Source organism: Trematomus bernacchii, unplaced genomic scaffold, assembly GCF_902827165.1.
Source record: "Trematomus bernacchii unplaced genomic scaffold, fTreBer1.1, whole genome shotgun sequence".
Taxonomy (NCBI): domain Eukaryota; kingdom Metazoa; phylum Chordata; class Actinopteri; order Perciformes; family Nototheniidae; genus Trematomus; species Trematomus bernacchii.
Window position 1 is genome coordinate 6080109 of NW_022988043.1, and position 24586 is coordinate 6104694.

At 39.9% G+C, this 24586-nt stretch overlaps 1 protein-coding gene across 2 annotated transcripts in view; it reads left to right on the top strand.

The window, feature by feature from the left end:
- LOC117473045 (netrin receptor UNC5C-like) overlaps nucleotides 1-24586 on the top strand; it is a 175250-nt gene that overhangs the window by 146107 nt on the left and 4557 nt on the right. For both annotated transcript variants that reach the window (XM_034118516.1, XM_034118517.1), the window contains 9 exons: nucleotides 5212-5403; nucleotides 8478-8695; nucleotides 9964-10099; nucleotides 10755-10842; nucleotides 13902-14070; nucleotides 18119-18352; nucleotides 20399-20548; nucleotides 21396-21560; nucleotides 23663-23841. In XM_034118516.1, the coding sequence (XP_033974407.1) occupies nucleotides 5212-5403; nucleotides 8478-8695; nucleotides 9964-10099; nucleotides 10755-10842; nucleotides 13902-14070; nucleotides 18119-18352; nucleotides 20399-20548; nucleotides 21396-21560; nucleotides 23663-23841 (1531 nt within the window). The remainder of the gene's footprint in view (nucleotides 1-5211; nucleotides 5404-8477; nucleotides 8696-9963; nucleotides 10100-10754; nucleotides 10843-13901; nucleotides 14071-18118; nucleotides 18353-20398; nucleotides 20549-21395; nucleotides 21561-23662; nucleotides 23842-24586) is intronic.

Sequence of the window (24586 nt, forward strand, 5' to 3'; positions counted from 1 at the left end):
CTTCAGAGCAATCTGACTATTAGCCTATAACTATTATACTATTATTATACTATTATGTTAAGAAAGCTTAATTAAATATCTGCCACAACATAAGTAACCGGATCAAAGTAACATTACGTAGCCTACAGTCCGCGGCACTGTGAGTGCAGACGTCGATGTGTCCCATTATCATTCATATCATATCACATCATAATGTATCATATATTTCCTTATCTGAGTCAGCTTCTTGAGCCGTATCTGGCCGTGCAACACTCACAGTGTCACATACTGTATGCAGAAGTATTATTTTAAGCAACACATTAAGTTGACGAAACACTCGAGTCAAATGTAATTAAAGTCAGATCCACTCGTGTCTTGGACGGGGCAGTGATATCATAAACCTGTTAATGTACGCATTCAAACGCTTTTTCTTTTACCAGCTGTATTCACCTTGCAGGTGCAGCTATGTGGCTTTTATCCTGGATAAAGTGTTTAAGTCATGGATGTTTAAAGTTTAACTTCTTCATATTTGACTAATATTAAAGTTCACTTTTCATTCAGGAAGTATGACGCTGCACTGTCAGTGCGCTTGTCCATGTTTGTGATTGGTCGAATGCTCCAAATACCACCCCTTTCATGTGAACGCGCACCTAACTAGATACTAGGGCACGGCTGGCTTGAGCGATCCACTTGATAACCAGCGTCTTAGGACCGCTTAGCGAGAGCGCGTATGTTTTGGATTAGGCCAACCGGCTAACTCAAACATATCCAGGTTAGGTTGAACCAGCTTCGTAGTACAGGCCTCTGATCTGTTGTAGAAACGATGCTAGACTGTTGCCTATGGGATTAAGGATGTTCTTCAAAGGGCAGGCTCTCATACATACACATACTCACACACAAATGCCTCCATGACAGACAGTTGTCTGCAACTTATTTAAAGTTGACTGATGGATCAATATGATAATTTTAAGCGTCCTTCACAAGTTTATTTTTCCCTGCCCTTTTTCACATGTGAACAGTATTACTGTTTGTGGGTATCCTGACCTTTAGAACACAACAGTCTCCCTCCTATAGAGAACTGTCAGACCTTTCACAGACATATCGCTTATTCAGTTGCTCCACTAGTTTTAATCTAAATCCAATTAAGCCAAGCTTTCGGACTTGACCTGCTTGTCAGGAGAAACACAGCAGATTGTTGACTTGAGGATAAAAGTTATTATGGATGTGTTCATGACTGCCTGCACAATCAGTGTGAGTGTCAGATCTCGCATGAGTGCCCATGAAAATGAACATAGGTGTGTACCTATTGGTACCTAGTCAGATATGTGTTCTTTCCTCTTTCTATCACTGCAGGTTTTGTCACCCGGGCTTCACGGAGCAGAGCCCTGTACTATGCTTAGATAAACACAGAGGTCCAAACACATAATTCCTTCATCCAGGTGTGGTCAAAAGTGCACACCCACGTTCAGTCTCCTTTTCAGATTAGTCTTTTATGTAAGGCTATCAGACTATAAATTATCATCAGAGCTAAAGCAGTGCATTGGTGTTTTCATATAGAGGCTCAATAAAAGGAAAGACCAAAGAAGTAGTGCATACAGAGCACAGAGATGAATTGAGTTTTTTTCATTTAAATTCGAAACATTTCTTTGAGCATTCAGAGAACAAAAGAGGATTTTGTTATGTTCAAGCTCAAATGTAAGGTCAATCCATTCAGGAAATTGTATTACAGGTTAATGCAGCAAAAGTCTTTCAATGGTGTATTCACACACCATATCAATTAATTTGTGTTTCCATTGATTTCCGTCAAACCTCATTTTAGTCCAGTTATCAGTTACATAGGCAGGGGTGCACATAACTGGTACGCAGGTACGCATGCGCGGCAACAATCTGAAATGCGTACCGTCACTTGTGTCACAAAGCGCATTTGCGTACCGACGTACTTGTGAAGCTTTTCCAGAAGGCGGTTAGATCACCGGACGACAGAGTCGGTCTCCGTGTGCACAGACAGGGCTGCTGTTAACGTCGGTCTGTACAGCAGCCCTGCGCTAAAACAGCTGATCACAACGGTCACACGCTCCGCGGTCACGAAGCTCTGCACTCCACTACCACCCCCCCGGTTGACAATCGCGAAGCGCTGTACTCCACAGAAGTTGGAGTACCAAACACTGACTCCAGGTACTCATCTGAGTACCTCACTGAGAAAGTTGTGTGCACCCCTGTACATAGGCACTGGATTACACATAAATGATTGGTTCAATAATGTCTTAAACATTGGGGCTGTTCTTTACTTTTTGCATACATCATTTATTGCAAATAGACATGTTATAGTGTTGTTGCTATCACGATTTGGCAATGATTTTGCTTAGTTTGCCAAAGTCTAGACAACATGTGACATTTACGTATAAGGTGAATGAAATAAAGGAAATGTAGGACAGAAAAACACCAAGAAAATAGGGAAAATAAAAAAATAAAACATTTGGTATTGTGCAGTTATATGTAGGTTAGTCATGCAGGTAGAAGCTTTAATGGGACGTGTTGTTTGATTCATCTACAAATCAAACAGATGGAGACAGAGACGCAGGGAGTCGGAGAGAGAGGTGTGAGTTATGGAGTGAGAATAAAATCTGTGAGTGATGGGATGTTAACCGACAGACAGGGAAGAAAGATTTTTAAGCCCGCTGGTATAAAACATGTTACACTTAGCACACAAACACACCTACATCAAAAACACAGCAAGCCATAGCCTAGTTAAGTGTCCCACAACACTCTGTAGAAAAATAGTTTGGAAGTGATTTTATGGCTGCCTGGCACCTAATGTCTTCTGAAGTTGTAGACCTTCAAGTTAAAGTAGAAACAGGATAAAGATTCCCTAAATAGATGAGAATGATGGTGATCATAATTAAGATCAGGGAGTTGGTTCTTAAGAGGATTACCCAATGATATTCCCCTTTGGCAAGTGTAAGGACCTTGAGAACAGGGTAACTTAATGCAGCAGAGTCTTTTGAGCATTTTTACATCAATGTGTTAACCTCAAAAGGAACCTGCATAAGAGAAAAATCCATAGGGGTTAAACGTTTCAAGATTTAAAGGTTGTGCTCTTAAATTGAGTTAAATTTCATGAACAGGCATTTGGCAGGAATCTTGGTGGAAACAGTACAAACTCTGGAGCTGTAAACATGAAGTATTACAATGTGTTATTTCCCCAAACGCAATCTGGTTTATGTGACACATTGTTAAGCATCTTTTTCCACATTTAAAGTTAAACTGATGTTACAAACGTTATGTTTAGAACTGGAAACAACGATTCTTGTTGATTAATACATTTGCTGTTCTGTTCATAAAAAAAATAGCCATCACAATTTCCGTGTACTTATGTACGAACAATTCCCATGTTGCAGTCCATCAGACGAAGATATTCTGTTAACTATACCATAAGACAACACACATATAACATAATGACAAAGGAGAAAATACTCACAACTGAGAAGATGATAGCAAAAACAACCTACAATACAAAGGATCTTAATAGCTGAGTGATGTTTTGACAATTAATGTAGCGTTTAATAGATTCTTAAACTAACATTTGGCTTCAGTAAGTTTCAAGATAGGCTTTATCTCGTAAACAAGACGAATATGACTTAAATATGATTTTTCTCTTTCCTAAGAAGATAATGTTACTTGACCTGAACTTTATTCAGTTTCAGAAAAGCTTTAAACACTTGGATTTCGAAACCTTCTGTGTATGCTGTTATTCTATGTCCTGGGCCTTTAGACATTTGGTTCATTTCAGTCATCACTTAATTAAGAGGGAAATGCTTTGCCCTCACGCTCAGCTCCCCAGAGACACAGGAAGTGGATCATAGCTCCCTCAAGTGGTAGATGAGTAACTAACACCATCAGGTGTGACCCCTCTTCAGTGAATGTGTGTATCATGCTTAGGCATACAGTATGTGAGTGTGAATGTATGTGTGCCTCATCAAAGGATTCGTTCATGCATAATCAAGCTCATGCTTTCTGAACTCGTTCCGATGTGACAACAGCAAATCCTTAAGCGAATGACTCAGGCTGTTTGTAGCTAAAAGCCTGTTATCTGCCCCTCGACTTTAAGGGCAGATTAAAAGGAGCATTCATATACTTTTATGCCTTCTTCTTAATAGCTGCAGACAAATCCCTTCCTACCAGCTACAGAGGAAGTGATTATACAAGGAGGGCTAAGTGTAAGACTAAAAGAAGTTTCACAGGCGCTTTCATGTTAAATATGTAGGATTTCTTCTGTTTGTCTGCTTTGAAGTTCAAGTGCATTTCCACTTTCAATGTGTTCCTCTTCCTTGCTGTTATCATCTCTCCTCTCCTCTCCTCTCCTCTCCTCTCCTCTCCTCTCCTCTCCTCTCTGCTCTGTATTGTGCCCTACTTGATTCCTCTCTCATCTTCCCTACTTCCTTATTCTCTTTTTTACATGTTTCTGTTATTCTCTTTATTTAACTCCCCTTTCCTTTTTGGTTGTCGCCACATCTGCTTGGAAGTCCTCTTTTTTCTATATTCCTCTCCACTTATTGGCATTCCCTCTTATTTCCTCCTCATCATTCCTCGCTTGTGCTTTTAAATAGTCTCCTCTCATCATTTAATCATTTCCTCTCCACTTTATCCTTAAGCTCGGCTCATAACTTTTGCCATCAGTTCAAATGTTCTGCTCTAAAATATGGATCACGGATGGCAGTTGCAACGCTGTTCTCACTGAAACAAGATTAAAAGCTCAGCCAGATTGAAAAAGGATGTTAGGACCCTTGTAAAATAATTAACAGCCTTATTAAGTTTTAATAGTTGCTACCGTTTTTTATTTCGATGAAAGAGGTCTCTGTGTCTCTCTACCTCTGTCTAGACAAATGATCATATTACACAAGCTGGGGGGCTAATTGAACGTTTTATTTGAATGCAACATAACCTTAACAGCTATGATAGGTGGTCTGAGGTCAATGTGAAATTCTAAAACACAAATAAAGAACGACAGAGAGCCATATCTTGTTTATTTGAAGCCTGCAGCGCATTTAATCTTGTCTTGTTTTATTTGCTGCGCTGCTGCTAGAGATATCATTTATGTAGCTGTTTATATCCTACATTTAAGTAGACAAGTGGCACTATATTTATATATCTTAAGATTGTATTTGGCTTTATTCTTCACATTATCTGTGTGTCTGTAATTTCATCTCTGTTCTTTGTTTGTGTCCCCTCTAGCTGCTCCGAGTACAGATGATGTAGCGCTCTACGTGGGCATTGTCATCGCAGTGATTATGTGCCTCGTCATCTCTGTCATCGTGGCACTCTTCGTCTACCGCAAGACACACCGTGACTTTGACTCGGACATCATCGACACCTCGGCACTAAATGGAGGCTTCCAGTCTGTGAATATCAAAACAGCCAGATCAGGTAAGGAATGTTCCAGAAAAGGACATTTTATTCACGCTGGAAATAACACTGTAGTACAAAACTCAAGTAGAAACAGAAGTTACTCTAAATTGCATTGATTTTCAAAATAAATAGAATTGAAGAACATTTGAAAAAACACAATTAAGATCATAAACTTGACACGAAAATGTTTACTGAGGTAATAAAACAAGTGAGAAGTAGAGTCATTTTCTCATGGATTTCGTATTGGAAGGTAGATAGATAGATAGATAGATAGATAGATAGATAGATAGATAGATTCATAGTCATATAGATGTATAGATAGATAGACCTCTATGAAAATAACTGTACCTGCTCCATGCCTTTTTGAGGCTTTTAGCATCATTTTGTTTCTCTGCTCGTCCTCCGGCTGTCAATCTTGGCTGCTTTAGATTTATATCTGTCTCTACCAGAGACCACTCTCTTCCATCAAGGAGTTACTCTCTGCCATTCTCCTTCTCCGTCTCTCTCCTTCTTTCCCATCTGCACATTCAGGTCAATCACATTTCCTGTTTATCAGCATTCTCCTCTCTCCGTCTCTGTGTCTCTGTCTCCCCGTCGCCGTGTCTCCGTCTCTCTCCCATCACAGTGACTACTACTGCTACAGACACTCCCGCCCTGTTTGTCTTCCTCCTTAAAGTGGAGCCATCTTTCACTCTCCTCTGTCTATGTTGTAATTTCTACCTCTCTGTCTTTGGGAAATGGATAAAACAACAAGAAGCACACAGCCGCACACACTTGTACACCTGTGTGCATGCATGCAATCGCTTACTGGAAATGCCAAGATTGGAAAGGAAATGTAAATGAATCAGGGATCAGTCTACCGGCCTAATACACTTCTTTCCATAACAGTATTATAAGTCCTCATTCCTTGCAAAAATTAGACAGTTAAATGATTAGACAGTGGGCATGTAAACAAACATAACTAATACCCAACCACAAATTAGAATGATATACTGAACATTCTTTTTAAAAGTTACTGAAAAAACAAGCGTTAAAGTGTTACTTATTAGTACATGATATTCTCCATTTAAAAAGAGGTTACGTATTTGCCACGGATTTTGTGTTAATCAAGTTGAGTGACATCTGCAAACAATATGGTGCTACTCTGAACACCTTTTATAGGAAACCTTAATAGGTTGCTGTATGTGGTCAGCAATACAAAAAACTGCAAGCTACAAAATAATTGTGCATGTGTGTGTGTACAAGGGCGAATGCCTTCGAATAAGCAGAAATCGGGTGACATTTTATCAGGAAAGCATTAGGATGCTTGTCACTCTTCGTCAAGGGGCCATCTACGATTACTATTAATGAAGAATTATGTCCCTGCATCACCCTCGCTCTGTTACCCTCTGACTATTTCTCTCTTTCTCAGTCTCTCGCTCTCTCTCTCACTCTGTGGCTTTCCGTTAGCTGTTAATTACATTTCAGCAGGGATGATTTGGCAGGAATACCCACTGGCTTTAAGGGTAAACAGCCTTGTGATAGAGAGAGAAAAAGAGTGATGGGTGACAGATGTGTGTGTGTGGATTTCAAAATGAGAATAGATGAGCTTGTGGGGGGAACAACAGGATTTCAGGCTCTGGTGTGAACATTTTTGGAATTGTTCTCAGTAGGTAACTGGCCTTCCTATGGTCCTGTTTCCAATTAAATCTCAGATACATGTTGGATTTTCTGGTGGAAGTAAGAAGGGGAGAACACTTTAGATGTTTTGTCTGGCCTTAGAGTAAATTGTGTGAAACTAAAAAGGGTTATGGTGGAATAACAAAACTGACCTTGTTGTGTTATGGGGTTTGCTCGGAGCATACTCACTTTCGTCTTTTTATAGTAAATCCATATGTAGGATTTACTTTTGTTGATATTGCCAAATGTGTTATTATTACAATCAGTAGCACTTGGCTGCAGCATCTTTCCAAATACATAGAAGGAAGTAAGGATTACATTTAGATGAAATAATCTAAAATGAAGTCATTGTTGTTAAAGTGTGAATTAGCTGCTAAAGGTTTTTAGCTTCTTGATTAAAAATACTGTGTGTTATTGAGAATGTTCTGCAAAACATCAAGACCTCATATATATACCTACTATATTTAAGTCAGAAAGGTTAGGAGCCAAAAGAATGAAGCAATGTAAAAAGGTATAAGAAGGTAGTTGCATTATAAAATCAACATACTCTTGGCCTTACTTATCAATACCCTTTTATATCATGTAAGTCCCTTTTACTATCTGTGTAACACATCGAGTAGAACAGGATAAGTGTGAATGAACTGAGCCCAAATAGATCAGTCTTAACAATTGCCAGTGTTCATTAATTAGTCATATTCTGTGGTAAATGTGCCGGGAGGTTTTGTCAGTCCGATTTCAATCATGACATAGTAAGCATTTTGAAAATGGACAGCAATGTGGTTAATGTGACAGCTCCCTTGATTGTGTGGGTGAAGTCAGGCAGTAACAACGTGTTAAAAAGCTTTAAACATGGAATGTTTTTCATACTTTTTAACACTTGCTTTGTTAATGTTATACAGTGTAAAGTAAGCTCCATTTTGAAATCAGAGAGTTTGTTTTATTAAGGTACAGATTTAAATATATATATTTGTTAGATGAACTCTGAGCAACGCTTTAAAAGGGACTCTCTCTGGCTCTCTGTGCAGCAGCCATGACCGGTCTTTGATCCGGGTCATGCCCCTGTGTACTGTAATGTATAATTCCTGTCACTGATACCTTATCAGTAGCCTCGTCTGCTCTCATCTTACTCCTGTTATCCCTGTTAACTGATCTACGAGTCCCCTACATCTGTTCGATACTGCAGCCATGTGTTGAGGTTTAAACTGTTAAAGGTATATAGTAAGATGAAAACTTAAAGAGGAAATGAACCATTTATTTATTTGTTGAGCATTTATTATGTGTTTATTTAAGCTTCACCCTTTCCGTCTCTTCTTCAGACACCACCATCAGCTGTTACCCGAACAATCTGGCAGTGCTATTAAAGTGGTTCTTTCTCATTAATTTCTCCTTCCCTTCACCATGTCCCTTGCTCTCTCTCCACTTTATCCCTCCAGCTGATCTACTGACGGCTCCTCCTGACTTGACAAATGCAGCTGCCATGTATCGAGGTCCAGTGTACGCTCTCCACGATGTCTCGGATAAAATCCCAATGACCAACTCCCCTCTGCTGGATCCTCTTCCCAACCTAAAGATCAAAGTGTACAACTCTTCTGGTCTGGTCACACCACAGGATGACCTTGGGGGAGACTTCACATCCAGACTGTCTCCTAAGGTAATGTAATGAGAGTCTTCCTCAGTCTAACGTCAGTAACCTTCATCGTCTTGTATGATTTTAACTTAAAAGTATTCTGTATGATTTCAATATTGTAAGATTTTTTTGTTACAATAGCATGTTAACATGGCATTGACCATGAGTTAAAAAAAAATAAACAGTAAATATAATCATAATCACAGTTAACAGTAGGATTTTTAAATATTTCCTCCTGATCTGCAGAAGCATAGAGTTCTGAAACACTATGTATTCCCAGGCACATAAATACAAAAGCAAACAGCATTAGTATACATGCAGCTCAGTGCCCCAGTTTCCTCCCTCTGCTCTGTCAACTACATGGCATGCATACGAGAATCACTTGTCACAAATGCAGATGAAACGGCTCTGTTTCATCACTGCACCTGTCTTGAGGCGGTATGAATGCTGAACTCACTATCTTTGAGCTTCACATGTCAGTGGCACTTCTATTTGATCATTTTCTCTGTTATAATTGGTGTTGTTAATCGTGTACTTTTGGACCACCCGATTGACTTTCCCTCGCTAATTTGAGAATATTACTACTGAATGTTTAGTACTTATTTAACAACTCACAGTGGACATTTGGAAAGGGAAATGCAAAACACGTGATATATTACCTCTTACCCTTAGGTGGTTTCATAGGTTTACTTTAAATCCGCCCTCTTTGCTCAGCCCTGTGACAGCGCTTGTAGTTAGACGCATTGTCTGCTTAGCATTTTATTTGATTGGTACCAGGAGAAAATGAAAATAAAAGGCAAATGCATGGAAATTATTTTGATAGAGAGCATTAACATATTCCTATTCCAATGCTGGCAATGCTGGCACAAAAATAAAACTACAATGACCTTTACAACCAGAGATTGGCCTTGCTTAGTGAAACTTCTCTGGACCCCAGAATGGAAGCCTGGTCTTCCAGCCTCCACACACAATGGGTGCATCTTGCTTTTACATGCTGTAGGATGCAGTGTGTAACTGTGATTAATGCCTGACCTCATTATAAGTCTCACTGAGCACACTAACAGAACAAACCATTAACTTTCTCAATAACCCCATTATCAAAAACAAATTTGCAATAGCATGTTTGCACGATTCCTAAGGTTAATGCCTCTCTGCTGCTTGGTAACTGTGTAATGTTTTATTTTAATAACTTTATCCATTCCATTATCTATTGGAGATTGTCATTCCCAATACTGAAAAAGCATGTGTTGCCCTTTAATTCTGACATTAAGACTGTTGTCTTTTATTCCTAGGTAACTCAGTCTCTGTTGGATAACAGCGACACCATGAACCTTCGCAACCAGAGCTTGGCCCGAACACGGGACCCTTCCTGTACCGCTCACGGATCCTTCAACAACCAGGGAGGACACCTCATTGTACCCAACTCTGGTAGACTTTCTACACACACTTAACATGAATCTGGTAACTGTCTAATGATGATGCAGTAACCAGCGGTGATTCCTAAGGCCAATTTTAGAGGTGGTACAGATTCAATGCAAGAGGGTGCAAATTTGATTTGTGTTTGATTATATACACAAATAGTAACAATTACATAATCTAAACATCTATACATAGTAAGAATGACATCAAAGTTTATCATAAATAAAAATAGGTAAATAGGTATTGTAGATTTAATGAAGATGAAATGCATTTCCTGCACTAAAGTTGACCAATCCTGCAAAGTCAAGTTTAAACAAAAGACAAATCAACCTTGAGATGTTCTCATGCTACCTTGTAAAACAAAAAATACTTTCAGTAGACTTATGGTAGGATTTAAAAGCAGTGTGCAGACACATATAATGAATAATGTAACCTGCTGATAGGGAGCAGCTCTCAGAAGCCACCACAATTCACTTGATGATATATTTAGGAGAACGTTTTATCACAGGTTGCCTTTAAAAATGATGATTCAATAATTAATCATAATGATAATGCGTTGCACATTCAATAATTCAGTTGTGCATGTTGAAATGTATAAATCCAGGGATGAAACTGATTATTTCCGCCTCCCTCCTTCCTGCTCTCCCTGTCCTCTTTCCTGCAGGTGTGAGTCTGCTGGTTCCAGCGGGGGCTGTTCCTCAGGGGAGGGTCTACGAGATGTATGTGACTGTGCACAGGAAGGACAGCTTGAGGTACGTTTTTACTCTCACTTTTCTTCTCTGTGGCTTTTGTGTTCCTTTCTGTTGTTGCCATTATTCTCCTTATCTCTTCATCTCTTTTTATGTTCTTTTTATTTTCTTTGTTTTTCTTGTCTGCACTTCTCAGACCTGTTTGATTGTTTGCGTGGGGAGGCTTTCACAGTGTGACAAGGGGGCCTAGGATGCACAGCAGTGGATGAATAATTAGTATTTATAGTGAATAGCGCATCTATGAATACATTCTTTTGGTGGCTCATCTACCAGAGGTCAGCTAATACCACAGCTTTCCTATATTGGTTCAATAATTAATGTTGAGAAGATTATAAGGGATTTTACACATTAGTTATTACCTACTTAACATATTAATCTGTACAGTAATCCACATAATGTTCTTAGTGAATCAATATTGTTTAATTTAGAGTCATTTAAGAGTCAGTGTGATTACCCAAAGCGCATAACAGCCATCATTTCTAGATGTGTGAAACGTTTGTTAACTGCAAAGAAAAAAACTAACACCAAGCTTTTGACAGCATATGCAAAGAGATTGCTGTTTCCACACTAACTAACAGATTAGTGGTTATTTTTGGGATTACTATAATCCTGTTACATGTACTATAATCCTTTACTTCCAAACCCTGTGCATCAGTGAGGCAAAGCTCTCAGTGGGACATGAGAGACAAGAGAGAAAATGTCTATATTCCAGCAGCGTATCATTATTAATTCAAAGCTAATTTAGAGATAATATCGGCACTCTATTCAAAGGTAACCATAAATAGCCACATATATATTCATTTATTTATCATACTGTTAAGAGAGAAAGAGGCAAGTCAGTATGTTTTCTGTCACATGTTGTCTCGACAGCCAAATATATTTTCACATAGTGATTTTAGTCTGTACAACTGGTTTTGTTTTGTTTTGGTTGTCAGATATGTTTCCAAGATTTCTCCGTCCGCCCAAGTACAATGGAAGTGAATTTTGTTTGTTCCTGAAAGGAAAACTAATCATTCAAAAGCAGCATCTCTTTTAAGAAGTAGTTTGCCATTTTCATTATTACATTATTCCAAGTTCCATTGGAAAACTGTTTGCTCAACGGTTTGTGTATTATCCACTATAACCTTACTTTATGGACACTGTTTGTAGAAGAAACCAACACACATTCTTCAGGACAGGGGAAACCCACTAGAGACTATGAGTAATATTCAACGTTTTACAGATTATAATTTTGACTGTCAATCTATCGTCAAATGTTTGTTTTAGTATTATATTATACAAATGAATTATTATATTATATTTATACCACATTTTTGGAGAAGAACTGCATGTTTCTTATCTGTCCAGTTTGGATTTATTTTTGTTTTATCGTTCTTGTCCCTTTTGAAGAAGCTTACCATAACTGACACTAAGATTGACAAGTGACTTTAAAGTGAGTGATGCGTAGCAATAGTATATGAGGTGCACCATTAAAACCTTGGTCTAAACTCGAAGGCTTCATGCGACACTTCTAAATTAGCCACTGGGCTTAATGTCATATTTTGCTTAAGGGACACCCTTGGGTTTGAAACTCAAGGCAGTTTATGCAGCCAGGCACAGAGCTTTAGGACACTTGTTACACTTTGCTTCATGTATTCTATCCCATGCATCCTTTCTAGCTTATCCCCAATCAATAGCAGTCAATAAGGCTTAGGCCCCCTGCAGTGTGCTACTGGATTTCTCAGAGTCAAACCTCTTCTATGTCCTCTGTCTTCCTCACAGTCAATAGCTGCCTCGCAAAATCACATAGCTTCATTGACTTGCCTTAGTAACACTTGGCAAACCAGCCAGATGAAATGATTACCCTCAGGTGTGTGTATTTCCATGCAGACACAACACAACATGTATATTCTATTTGTATGAAACAAGATTCATAACCTTACCAATCGATACAACTGCATTGCATTAAGGGCTGACCCTAACCCTGCATAGGTAAATCAACGGGTGTGTTTGAATCATACTGTTTTATCTGTGGGCTTCTCAGACCCATGTGAACCCATCATGAGTCAATAATGAGCTCCAACTGTCAAATCAATAATACTGCTGAAATTAAGATCCATCATCTGGGCTTCTTTCCCAGACAATAGATATCTTCAGCAACATGAGAGAAGAAAATGACTGGATAATGGATTACACATGACATTTTTAGAGTTATTTTAATATGCAATCTACTGTTTGAGAATGCGGGTTTGCTTTATATGTACAGTATATGAAAATGAACGTACAATTAACAATAGATATGTAAAAAAAAATTATTATTATTATTATTATATGAATACACATATACACTTTAAGATTGACTCCCAGCAAAATTCTTAATTCCCAGTATCTCTGTAGGTGTTATTTATGTTATTATGTCAATCAGTGATATATATCTAATATATAATTATAGATGATAAAATACTGAATACTGAAATACTGGAATTTACTATGTATAACATCACATCTTACAAATACTGCTGTATTGTAAGATACATTAGTAAGCAGGTAATTGAGGTTCCTACTGTATACTTGAGGTTTCTGTAAAAGCAGGAGAGCCGGTACTCATTTATTTTCTGCTCATGATCTGTGAACCACTGACTCCAGCTGCAGCCCCGCTGACTCCACTAATCATCCTCTGATTGATTTTCTGTGCTACTCTTCTCTGATCTGTTTTATTCCCTAATATGTTCATGTACTCTTAGTTTATCTATTCTATTCTCACCTAACTGTCTACCTGCCTGCTTAAAATGTGTAATACCAGCTAGGAGTTTTCATATATTACATGTCACTTGTTAGACGCTTTTATCCAAAGCGACTTACATACTCAATACTGTGGGCAATCCCCACAGGAGCAATTTTGGGGTGAAGTGTCTTACCCAGGGACACAACGACATGATGCCTCCGTTCATATATGAACATTATGAAGAATAAAACAGAGCAGATTGCAGTTGATGATCCCACTAACTGGTAGCAACAGTGCAGCCTTCGTGTCACTCTTTTCTGGGGAATCATCTCTCCTCTGTGTTATCTGACTTTTCCAGACCCCCAGTAGAGGACATCCAGACGGTGCTGAGTCCGGTGGTGAGTTGTGGACCTCCAGGAGCCCTGCTGACCAGACCGGTAATCCTCACCATCCACCACTGTGCCGACAACGTCCAGGAAGACTGGCTCATACAGCTGAGGAACCAACTGGCCATGGGAGAGTGGGAGGTGGGTGTTCAAGGTTCAAGGGTTCAAGGTTCTTTATTGTCAATCTGACATAGCTACAGAGTAATTATGTAGTTGAAAATCTTATGTCACAGGCTTCTCCAACAATGCAACATAATAACATAATAACAATAAGAGCAAGAGCAATACAAAAAGAAAAATAGTTATAAAATAAAATAAAGTGATGATGTGGAATAGTGCAGTACGAGTCTATATACAAGTTATTGGAATGATATATATATATTAGGTATTAGATACATACTACTGAGTAGCAGATGAATGTTTGAAGTTGTTTGAACAGTTCAATTTTTTAACAGTCTCACTGCCCGCGGGAAGAAACTGTCTCCGAATCTTCTTGTCCTTGCCAGGATGCTGCGGTAATGTCTGCCAGACGGCAACAGAAAGAACAGTTTGTGGCTGGGGTGATGGGGGTCTTTGATAATCCGTAGTGATTTCTTCCTGAGCCGCTGGGAGTAAAGGTCCTCCATGGATGGCAGCTCCGTCCTGGTGATGTGCTGTGCAGTTTTCACCACCCTCTGTAAAGCCTTACGATCGAGGTCGGTGCAGCTGCCGTACCAGGCCGTCATGCTGCCAGTGAGGATACTCTCTATCGTGCACCTGTAGAAGTTGCAGAGTATCCTGGAATCCATTTCGAACCTCCTCAACCTGCGGAGGAAGAAGAGCCGCTGTCGAGCTTTCTTGGTGATGGTGGTGGTGTGAAGAGACCATGTCAGGTCCTCGGTGATGTGGACCCCAAGGAACCTGAAGCTGCTGACTCTCTCCACCGTAGTCCCATTGATGGCGATGGGGGCGTGTCCCTCTCCCTGCTGCTTCCTGTAATCCACAATCAGCTCTTTTGTTTTGCTGATGTTGAGATGGAGGTTGTTATCCTGGCACCAAGATGTCAGGTTTTCGACCTCCTCTCTGTACGCCGTCTCGTCATCGTCTGTGATCTGGCCGATGACGGTCGTGTCATCAGCAAACTTCACGATGGTGTTGGAGCTGTGTGTGGCCACGCAGTCGTGAGTGAACAGGGAGTAGAGGAGAGGGCTGAGCACGCAGCCTTGAGGGGCACCGGTGTTTAGAATCAGGGTGGAGGATGTGATGTTTCCCACCCGCACTGCCTGGGGTCTGCCCGTCAAGAAGTTCAGGATCCAGTCACAGAGGGCGCTGTTGAGCCCGAGGTCTCTGAGCTTGATGGCCAGCTTGGAGGGCACAATGGTATTGAATGCTGAACTGTAGTCAATGAACAGCATTCTCACATATGTGTTCCTGTTCTTCGGGTCCAGGTGTGAGAGGGCAGTGTGGAGGGTGAGGGCTATGGCGTCGTCTGTGGACCTGTTTGCTCTGTAGGCAAACTGCAGGGGGTCCAGAGATTCAGGGAGGGAGGAGGTGATGAATAATTTGACTAACCGCTCAAAGCACTTCATTATGATGGAGGTGAGTGCTACTGGGCGGTAGTCGTTGGGGCAGGTGATTATTGTCTTTTTCGGGACAGGAACGATCGTGGAGTGTTTGAAGCACTGTATTTGTTGTTGCTCTGTTTTTAGTGACCGATAATGTGCAACTTCTGAATTAGCTGGCAAAGGAAAGCAGCTTTTACTTTTTTGCCAGTGTTCAAAGAGATACATTTAGATGCACCAACATGCGCAGCAGCTAAATAATCCTGACATAGGGAAGTCTGTTTATAATGCATTTAGACAAAATAACCATGCACCTGCACACAGCCATAACCAAATCATTAATACACAGTCATGTACACGGTATGACTCACACAGTTTAAATACACATGCGTGCACACATATATTATCGTCTTCCTCCAGAAGAATAGCCTGCATTACACATCCACGCATGCGGGGAAGGAGGGAGAGGGAAAGAAAGGAAAGGGAGAAAATTCAGTAAACACAAAGTGCCTACAGGCTAGCAGACAAGCAGGGGGTTGAAGACTCCTATCAGAAGCAATTTGTAATGCTCCTGCCATCCTCCTCTTCTCTCATCTTTCTTCTTATGTTTCTATCCCTCCTTTTTTCTAGTCTTCCCCTTCTCCCTCCTCCCAAGTCTCTCAGCATGAAGTCTCTACCTCAGCAATCTGTTCCTGTGTGTGCGTGGCCGCGTATGAGTGCTTGTTTGTCTGTTTCTCTGCCTGTGTGTGGGTGCATGTGTGTGTGTATCAGCGTTTGTGTGGGTGTCGGTGATAAGGCTGTCTTGCAGCATCACTGTGTCTACAAGGCTCCCGTATGCTGTCTTCTGTTGCTTATCACAGCTTAACACAATGTCTCTGCACAATTAGCCATGCATAAGAATCTCTCTGTGTGTGTGTGTGTGTGTGTGTGTGTGTGTGTGTGTGTGTGTGTGTGTGTGTGTGTGTGTGTGTGTGTGTGTGTGTGTGTGTGTGTGTGTGTGTGTGTGTGTGTGTGTGTGTGTGTGTGTGTGTGTGTGTGTGTGTGTGTGTGTGTCTTTTCGCGTGTCTTTTCGCATGTCTTTGTGAGTCTCTGTGTGTCTTTGTGAGAGGGAGAGAGAGAGAGAGAGTTAAGCGGTCGGGTGCAAAGTGGCTAGAGACGAGAAAAATGAAAAGTGGAATTTCATCAGGAAGTCGATTTGTTTTCTCTTATTGCAGTACAACATCCATTTCCCATCAAAAAGTTTTCCCCCAAACAGGGAGAAGAAGGTAATTGAATTCCCCTCACATCATGGGGGAGCAGCCACAGTTGTGATTACCAGTAATAACAGATTCACCATATTGCTTTTTCTACCTCCTTGTATTGATTCGGCTTGCTCATCTGCAGGAACACAACTCCACATGAACTTTGTCTAAAGCTCAATAATTGTATCACACACGTTTGCTTCCACAGACATGAACACACAATGACTCACGGTCACACAAGAAAACATGAATATGTGCACAACTAGTTAATCATTTGGTAAGAACAGAGCCTGTGCATCCTCACTCGACCCAAACAGCCGTATGGATTCACCGTAACGCTGGCTGTGACAGAGAGCTGTAGAAATGATATGAGCAGCAGCCAGCAGATAATCACAGTGGGATTGGATACACTTCACAGATGGCAGCTCCAAGCAATTGTTATCATTCTCTTAATGGACACCTTGATTACTTTCAAAAGACATATTCACATCCAGACATGCGTTAACATTTCAATTCAGTGTCTCAACACAAATAAAAGAATGTGGTGAATCAAAATTCCACTAAAGGTTTTCTAAGATGAATGACTGGACTGACAATTCGAGTCACACAGTGTTTATCCTCTTCAAAAGTTCCACAAGTCAAAGTGGTTTAACATTTGCGGTTGGGCTTTCTTCTGCTTTTAAATAGTTTATATCTACAGAGCTATCTCTATACACATCAGTAATGGCATTGCATAGAAAAATACCTGTTTTTAACAACAGTGGAAAGCATTCCTTTAGAAACCACAGCCTGTTTATTCGGGTGTTGTTTGCATTAGTGGAAATGGCTCCAAATGCTGGTCCAGTTGTGTTATGTTAACAAACAGAATGTGGCTTAATCCCAAAAATAAATGCAGTATTTAAATAATGCCCACGTTTCACTAAAAGCAGTCTGCACAGACAAATAAAGGCTCTTTCCAACTAAAAAAGGGGTAAACAAAATGACCTGTGTAAACTCAGAATATTCTACATTTCCACTGTTTCTCTTTTCAGCACAAGGATATATATTGTGTTAAACTCATCACTGTGTTGATGAAAGTATGTTTTAAAACAGAATTGGTGTTGTCACAAAGGTTGTGAATTTTCCCTGGATTTTATAACATTGGAGTTTGCTTTGACAATAGCGAACATGCTATTGGCTACTTAGGGCCATTATAAATAATTCTATATACTTATCATACAGCAGTGATAAGAAGTAAAGACTTGTTTTTGAAGGCAGTCTTTCTTAAATGCTCTCGATCTGTCTTCAGTTGAGAGGACGAAAGAGTCACATGGTAAATGTACAACATGCCAGTCTCAGCTGCCCATCATAGACCCAGCATGACGCTCTTAAAGTCTAAAAATATGTGTGCTTGTCTCATTTCTGCAGGATGTGGTTGTAGTGGGAGAGGAAAACTTCACCACCCCCTGCTATGTGCAGATGGACTCTGAGGCATGTCACATGCTCACAGAGACACTGGGGACATACTGCCTGGTGGGGCAGTCAATCTGCAAGGCAGCCGCCAAGAGGCTCAAACTGGCTGTTTTTGGACCCGTCTGCTGCACCACTTTGGACTATCACATCAGGGTCTATTGCCTGGATGACACACAGGATTCACTCAAGGTAAAATGTTGAAACTGCTCGAATCAAACCCGGAAATAGTTTTGTTTAGTTGTTATTTAACAACTGTTTTTTTTGTACTACATCTCTGACCTAAACTGTCCACACACATGTCCTTACTTTGATTGATTGATTAGATTAGATGTATTGTCCCCAGGGGGAATTCATTTTCACAGCACTGTACATGTACACAATATACATACATTATATAAACAATAACAGAGACAACAACAGACACACATGGCAGTTACACTCAGTGAGGCCTTATGGCAGCAATGGCTGCAGGAATCAAGCTTTTTTCAAAGTGAGTCCTTTTATATTTTGATATTCTGTACCTACGCAGAGGGGGAGGTACTGATCGAGTGGGTGTGTGATGTCCAGTTCTATTGTGGTTGTGATGTGTGAGATGGCCCCGTTTGGACATGTTATATACAGTATGTAGCCACAGAATGCCGTATAAATGCTTTAACAATGCATAACAGTGATTGTATGAAATATTTATGGGATATTTGAGGTTGAGGGCTTTGTTGTGTTCAATAGTCTCGTGAGGGATTTTAGTTCTCCCTTGGACCACCCATGCTTAAACAGTTCCTTGGTAATTTGCATTTGAAATGCAATATATTACAGCTTGAATAAAAGTTCATAAATAGAAGTTTTCTCACCTCTAGTCCTCTGGAAGAGAGCTGAGAAGCAGTAAACAAAACAGGGTCAAGCAATGTCAGAATAACGACGCTTTAGAATTCAAACAAACTCTAAGCACTGGAGGGACCATCTGATACGGGAGATTAACATTGGTAATGTATGCATGCAATGATAAGTCAAGTGTCAGTGTGGCACACAGCCATGCACACGCTCACGCAAATATCTACACACACTCATTTTTTACCATTTCAAACAAGCAATTGTAGCTTGAACACAAAGTTCAGAGGTGGATCTTTTAATGATGGAGGCTGTGTGTAGTATAATTGATCGGTTTGTGTTTCAAAGGGGAAGTCTCTGCTGTATATCTGCTGTGTAGGAAGATGATGGGAAGGAGGAATTGATTATTTTGAAAAGGTTGTAGGAGGCATCAGAAGTCATACTGAAAAACGTATTCCTATATCAGTGTTTGTGTCTGTGTTTCTTTAATTCATATTAGTGTATATGTGCAGTTTCACAAGCCTTAAATATGGTAAATTGATATGTGTTTAGCATTATGCATTTGTAGGGTCGCAGTTACTTTCTTAGTACTCTCTCAGTGTGGGCTTACTTGATATACAGAAGTCAATTTGAAAAGGATGAGCAGAGATCCCCACAGGACTGTGTGTGCAATGTATTATTGAAACAGCTGCAGCACAGCAAAGTAAAATGTGCTGCCTTTGGTTCACAAAATGTGCACAGACATCGAATGGGCAGGATCAGTTTTACTTTAACTGATTATGTTTTTCATGTGGTGAAATGTAAGATATTGAATTCAAACAGAATCCCACATTAGGAGCAGTGAATCAGCTTTAGAATATGCTCTGAGTTAGGTGGTTACAGTATTCTTAAAATTATAAAGGAAGTGCACAAGGATAAGTCTTAATCTTGATGGGAAAGACACAAATAGGCTATGGAATTGTCAGTCAATCATTACGTTTCTAGGTATTGTTTTTATAAGTAATATGGTGGATTGAAGTCATCTTCTAAACTCAATATATGTAATTAAATGTAAATGTCTTACATTAAATATATGCTTCTTTCCCACATCTTACAAAAGCAGTACTTTGACATTTGGTGCCATTAATAATCAAGGTTTATATTTTGCATCTTAATGTCTGTTTGTAGTTGAGTGCAGTTAGCAGAGCTATGCTGAGGTCTGTTATGGTAATCTAATAAAAACGTTCCTGTGTTTCATGTTGCTGTGGACTGAAATGCAACATTCAACATGCTTTGCCTTTTCACAAGACAAAATAAAAGCTTTCTGCAATCTCTAATGCTTGGTGACAACATATCGTTCAGTGAGCATGAGAGAAGAAAAGTTGAGGACATTTTCTGTAAGCATTGGGTTTTTTGTGTGATTTTGTGTAGGAGGTTCTTCAGATGGAGATCCAGATGGGAGGGAAGCTTCTGGATGAACCAAAGACCCTGAACTTTAAAGACAGCACACACAATCTGAGACTGTCAATCCACGACGTGCCCCACACACACTGGAAGAGCAAACTCATCGCAAAGTATCAGGTGAGAGGAATATTCCACTACTTATGCACTTTCAGGTACATGATGCACGGTGTAGAAAAAGATCTTTACATACACATCACAGTTAAAAGTAGTATTCATTTCAGCCAAACAAGGATACACTAATGTTTAGCCTTTAAGGTAATATACATTTGTTCACACTAGCACCATGGCTCATTGTTGGTTGTCATTGTGCATTTAATGGGACCTATTATGCAAAATCCACTTTTTCATGTCTTTTATACATCAACATGTGTCCCCTCTGTGTAAAGAGATTCTGAAAGTTTCAGGAAAAAAGATTCGCTCACTTTTTGTCCTGATCCATTTATATAAAAACCTGTCTGAAAAGGAGCTGATCAGATTTTGGCCACTCTATGATGTCATAGCGATGTTTTGGCTTGTGTAACCATTAGCCAATAACCAATCAAGGTAACCCCCCCCCCACCTGATCACCTGAATCTCCTCCTAGAGCACCATTGTGTTCTTTTTAACCAAATATCTCTCAGAGGGGCGTGGGGAGTGGCTCCTTATTTTCATCTAAAGTATCAGACCCAGAATCAGCACTTTTGAAACAGGGCTGAAACAGAGGGGTTTATGGGATGCTACAATGGGTGATCTGTTTGGTATTTCGAGCAAAACACTTCAGAGACATGTTTTGTATATACCTGAGACCTATAATATATTGATGAAAAACAGTATAATATGGGGACCTTTAAGGTCCAGAGTAAAATACATTCACAATGCTTCACTTTGATGAATTACCATCGATAATAAAATGTATTACAAACACTTTTACATGATTATAAATTGTTTGCAAAAACATGCATATCATCCATTCTGTTTTTTCCAGGAGATCCCGTTCTATCAGGTGTGGAGCGGCAGTCAGAGAACTCTTCACTGTACCTTCACCCTGGAGAGACTGAGCCCAGCCACCACAGAGATCAGCTGTAAACTGTGCGTGCGGCAGGTGGAGGGAGAGGGACAGATCTTTCAGCTCAGCAGCACGTTGGAGGAGGTACGTTTGTAGAAAACCACATGCACAATGTTAAACAGACACTCTGTTTGTTGGGTATTGGCTGTATGTATTCGAGAGCTGCAGAAGACAAAGGCTCCTTCTACTACACTTCTTCATTCCCGCGCTAAAGGTCCTAAAGTCACTAAGTTTTCCGCTATCTGTCAGACAGTCAGCGCTCGTGCTATGGTTCTGTGACTCTGTTCAATCATTCATACGGGGCTGGAGGTCACATGCCACCAGTGGAATAACTCCTCTTTGATTCTGCTGCTCCATGTAACCACAGAGTCATAGTGTGTGTGTGTTTGGAATGTCACTACTTTTAATTCTCCCACGCTTTTCACACATTTGTAACCTCTTAGTTAAACAGGTATGTTGATTTTTGACTGCATATAGTGAGGCTGCTGCAGGCAGATAGTTTGTACTTCTCCTGCATTGGTCACTGATCACTGGTCGATTTATCATTTGTTTTTAGGTGAATATACAGTAGATACTCATGGGGAAATTTCCCAACTGAAAATACACTTGTTTGTGCTCCCAGGTTAAAAGATTTGCACAGTGTCTGAACTAGAATTTCTCCTGTGAGCCTCTACTTACTTCATTATGCCTTCTAGAAAATTATTTCAAAACAATCAGCATTTCTGGCGCCAAAGCTATCTGTGTAACAAGTGCACAATGAAAATCAGTACTTCTATTTGGGAAATGAGTTATGTTAAAAAATGTAGTTTTCTAAGTAATCAGTTGTAATCTATTTTAATAGGCCATACCTAAACTTACAAAATACTTGCTGGTGTGTTTGGCAGGTATGGTGAATATAGCTGAATAGCTAGTATGATTTATTATTTATAGCAGTATTTATTGAGTCTCTTTGTGAATGCGTTAAATAAAAAGATCTCTCCAGACGGCAGCGTCCTGCGTGTTGAACAGTGAAATAAAGCAGGTTTAAAGCAGTTCTTATTTTAAGAGCGAAACAGAGATGTCCCTTTGCATCCATCATTCAATCCCCAGCAGCAGAGAGCTTTCTGTTGTAAATTGGGGCTAAGTAGACGCAGTAAAAAGTGATCATTCACATCAACAGTGGCAGTTGTTGTTTCCTCTGCCAAGGCACATTCATTAGGTTGCTGCCTCCTCTCAGCCCAGTGGTGGCAGATTAATGCAATGAAGGTTTAGAAAGAGACAGAGATCGACAGCGACAGGAAAGAGAGAGTGCTTGGAAGCAGATCTTTATGTTTGTTTCACTCTTCTATTAATTAGGAGACTTGTTTCTAATTGGTCACGTCGAAAGCAGTAAGCAGAGAGACGACCAGAATCTGTTCCAGAAGGACGGGGACATATCTGTAATTTAAATATGACAGATTTAACTTGTTGCCACCTGCCATATGGATACACAATAAATGATCCATATGGTACTTTTCTTGTGGATTGCACATGTGTCCCTGTTATCCTGTGTCTTCGATAAGTGAGTTATAGTCAGAGGTGGGAAGTAGTGGAGTACAAATACTTTGTTACTGTACTTAAGTATATTTTTCTGGTATAAGTACTTTACTCCACTTCTTGTTTTTCTGACGACTGTTAACTTTTACTGCTTACATTTTTAACACAAATACCTGTACTTTCTACTTATTACATTTTCAAAATAGGCTCTTTACTTTAGTTTTAATCTGCGTTTGGTGGCGTGATCATTATTATTTAGAGTCACTGCGTGCCTATCTTCTCTAAACAAGAGGGACCAATGAAAACGTTGTCATTTTGCCGTTGTTCAGCATCGAAACATTCATTAGCTAACAATGACATTATTGTTCTATTAATATAAAGGGAGGTCAGTTACTCTTTAAAAAAGTTGGTAGTTATGGGTACTTTTTACTTAAGTACGTCGAAGCCCATACTTCTTTACTTTTACTTGAGTAAAGAAGTTTAGTCAGTACTTCTACTTTTACCAGAGTATTTTTAAACACGAGTATCTGTACTTCTACTTGAGTAAAGGATGTGAGTACTTTTGTCATCTCTGGTTATAGTGTTTATTTTCTTTCTTTTTTGTGTTGTTGAAATAACTAATATCGATTCCTTTAACCAACAATTGACCAGTTTCTTTCTGTTCTTTCCAGGATCTCCAGTGCATAGACACGTCCCTGATGGACCCTGCCAGTAATATCACCACCTTAGTGGGACCCAATGCTTTCCGTATTCCCTTATCCATCAGACAGAAGCTGTGTGGCAGTCTGGATGCACCGCAGACCAGAGGCAATGACTGGAGGTTGCTGGCCCACAAACTCAACCTTGACAGGTGACACGCACGCACGCACGCACACACACACACACACACACACACACACGCACGCACGCACGCACGCACGCACACACACACACACACGCACACACACACACACATGCACACACATGCACACACATGCACACACACGTATAAAAGCAGGATCTCAGTTATAGAGTTTACAAAACTGCACAACAGTCCTTATCACATACTGCAGATAGATAGAGAAAGTGAGGAAGAAAAGAAACAAAGTAAGTAATGAAGTGATGAAAATAGCTTATTGGTTGTTTTGAGAAGTAAAAAACTTAGTAGAAAGTACGGGATTAGAGACAGAAAGGAGCAGAGGAGTTATGTACACGTCTCTGGTATTTAAACAGTAGCAGAGTGTGCCAGCAGTACCATCACAGGATTTACAGAGGAACAGAAAGTCTCATTTTCTCCTCATGGGATTCAACTCTGATGGCTTTCTTTTTTACTTGAAAGTCTTCAATACTTTATTCACAGATGGTTCAGCGTTAGACTTTTTCTCTACAACCATTATGTAATTCAAAGTCTATTTGCGACAGCTTTATTATGTACTGTTCTCATGAAAACTGTTCTCCCTGTGGACTTTTTGATACATGTTGGTGCTCTAAATCAACTTGAAAATGCATTGTTTTCTTATAATCTGAAATGGGTAGAATAAACAATTATTATGGCAAATTTCAAAAGTCCTTCACTCAATAAATATTTTACGTTATATGGTATTTTCCCGCGTGTT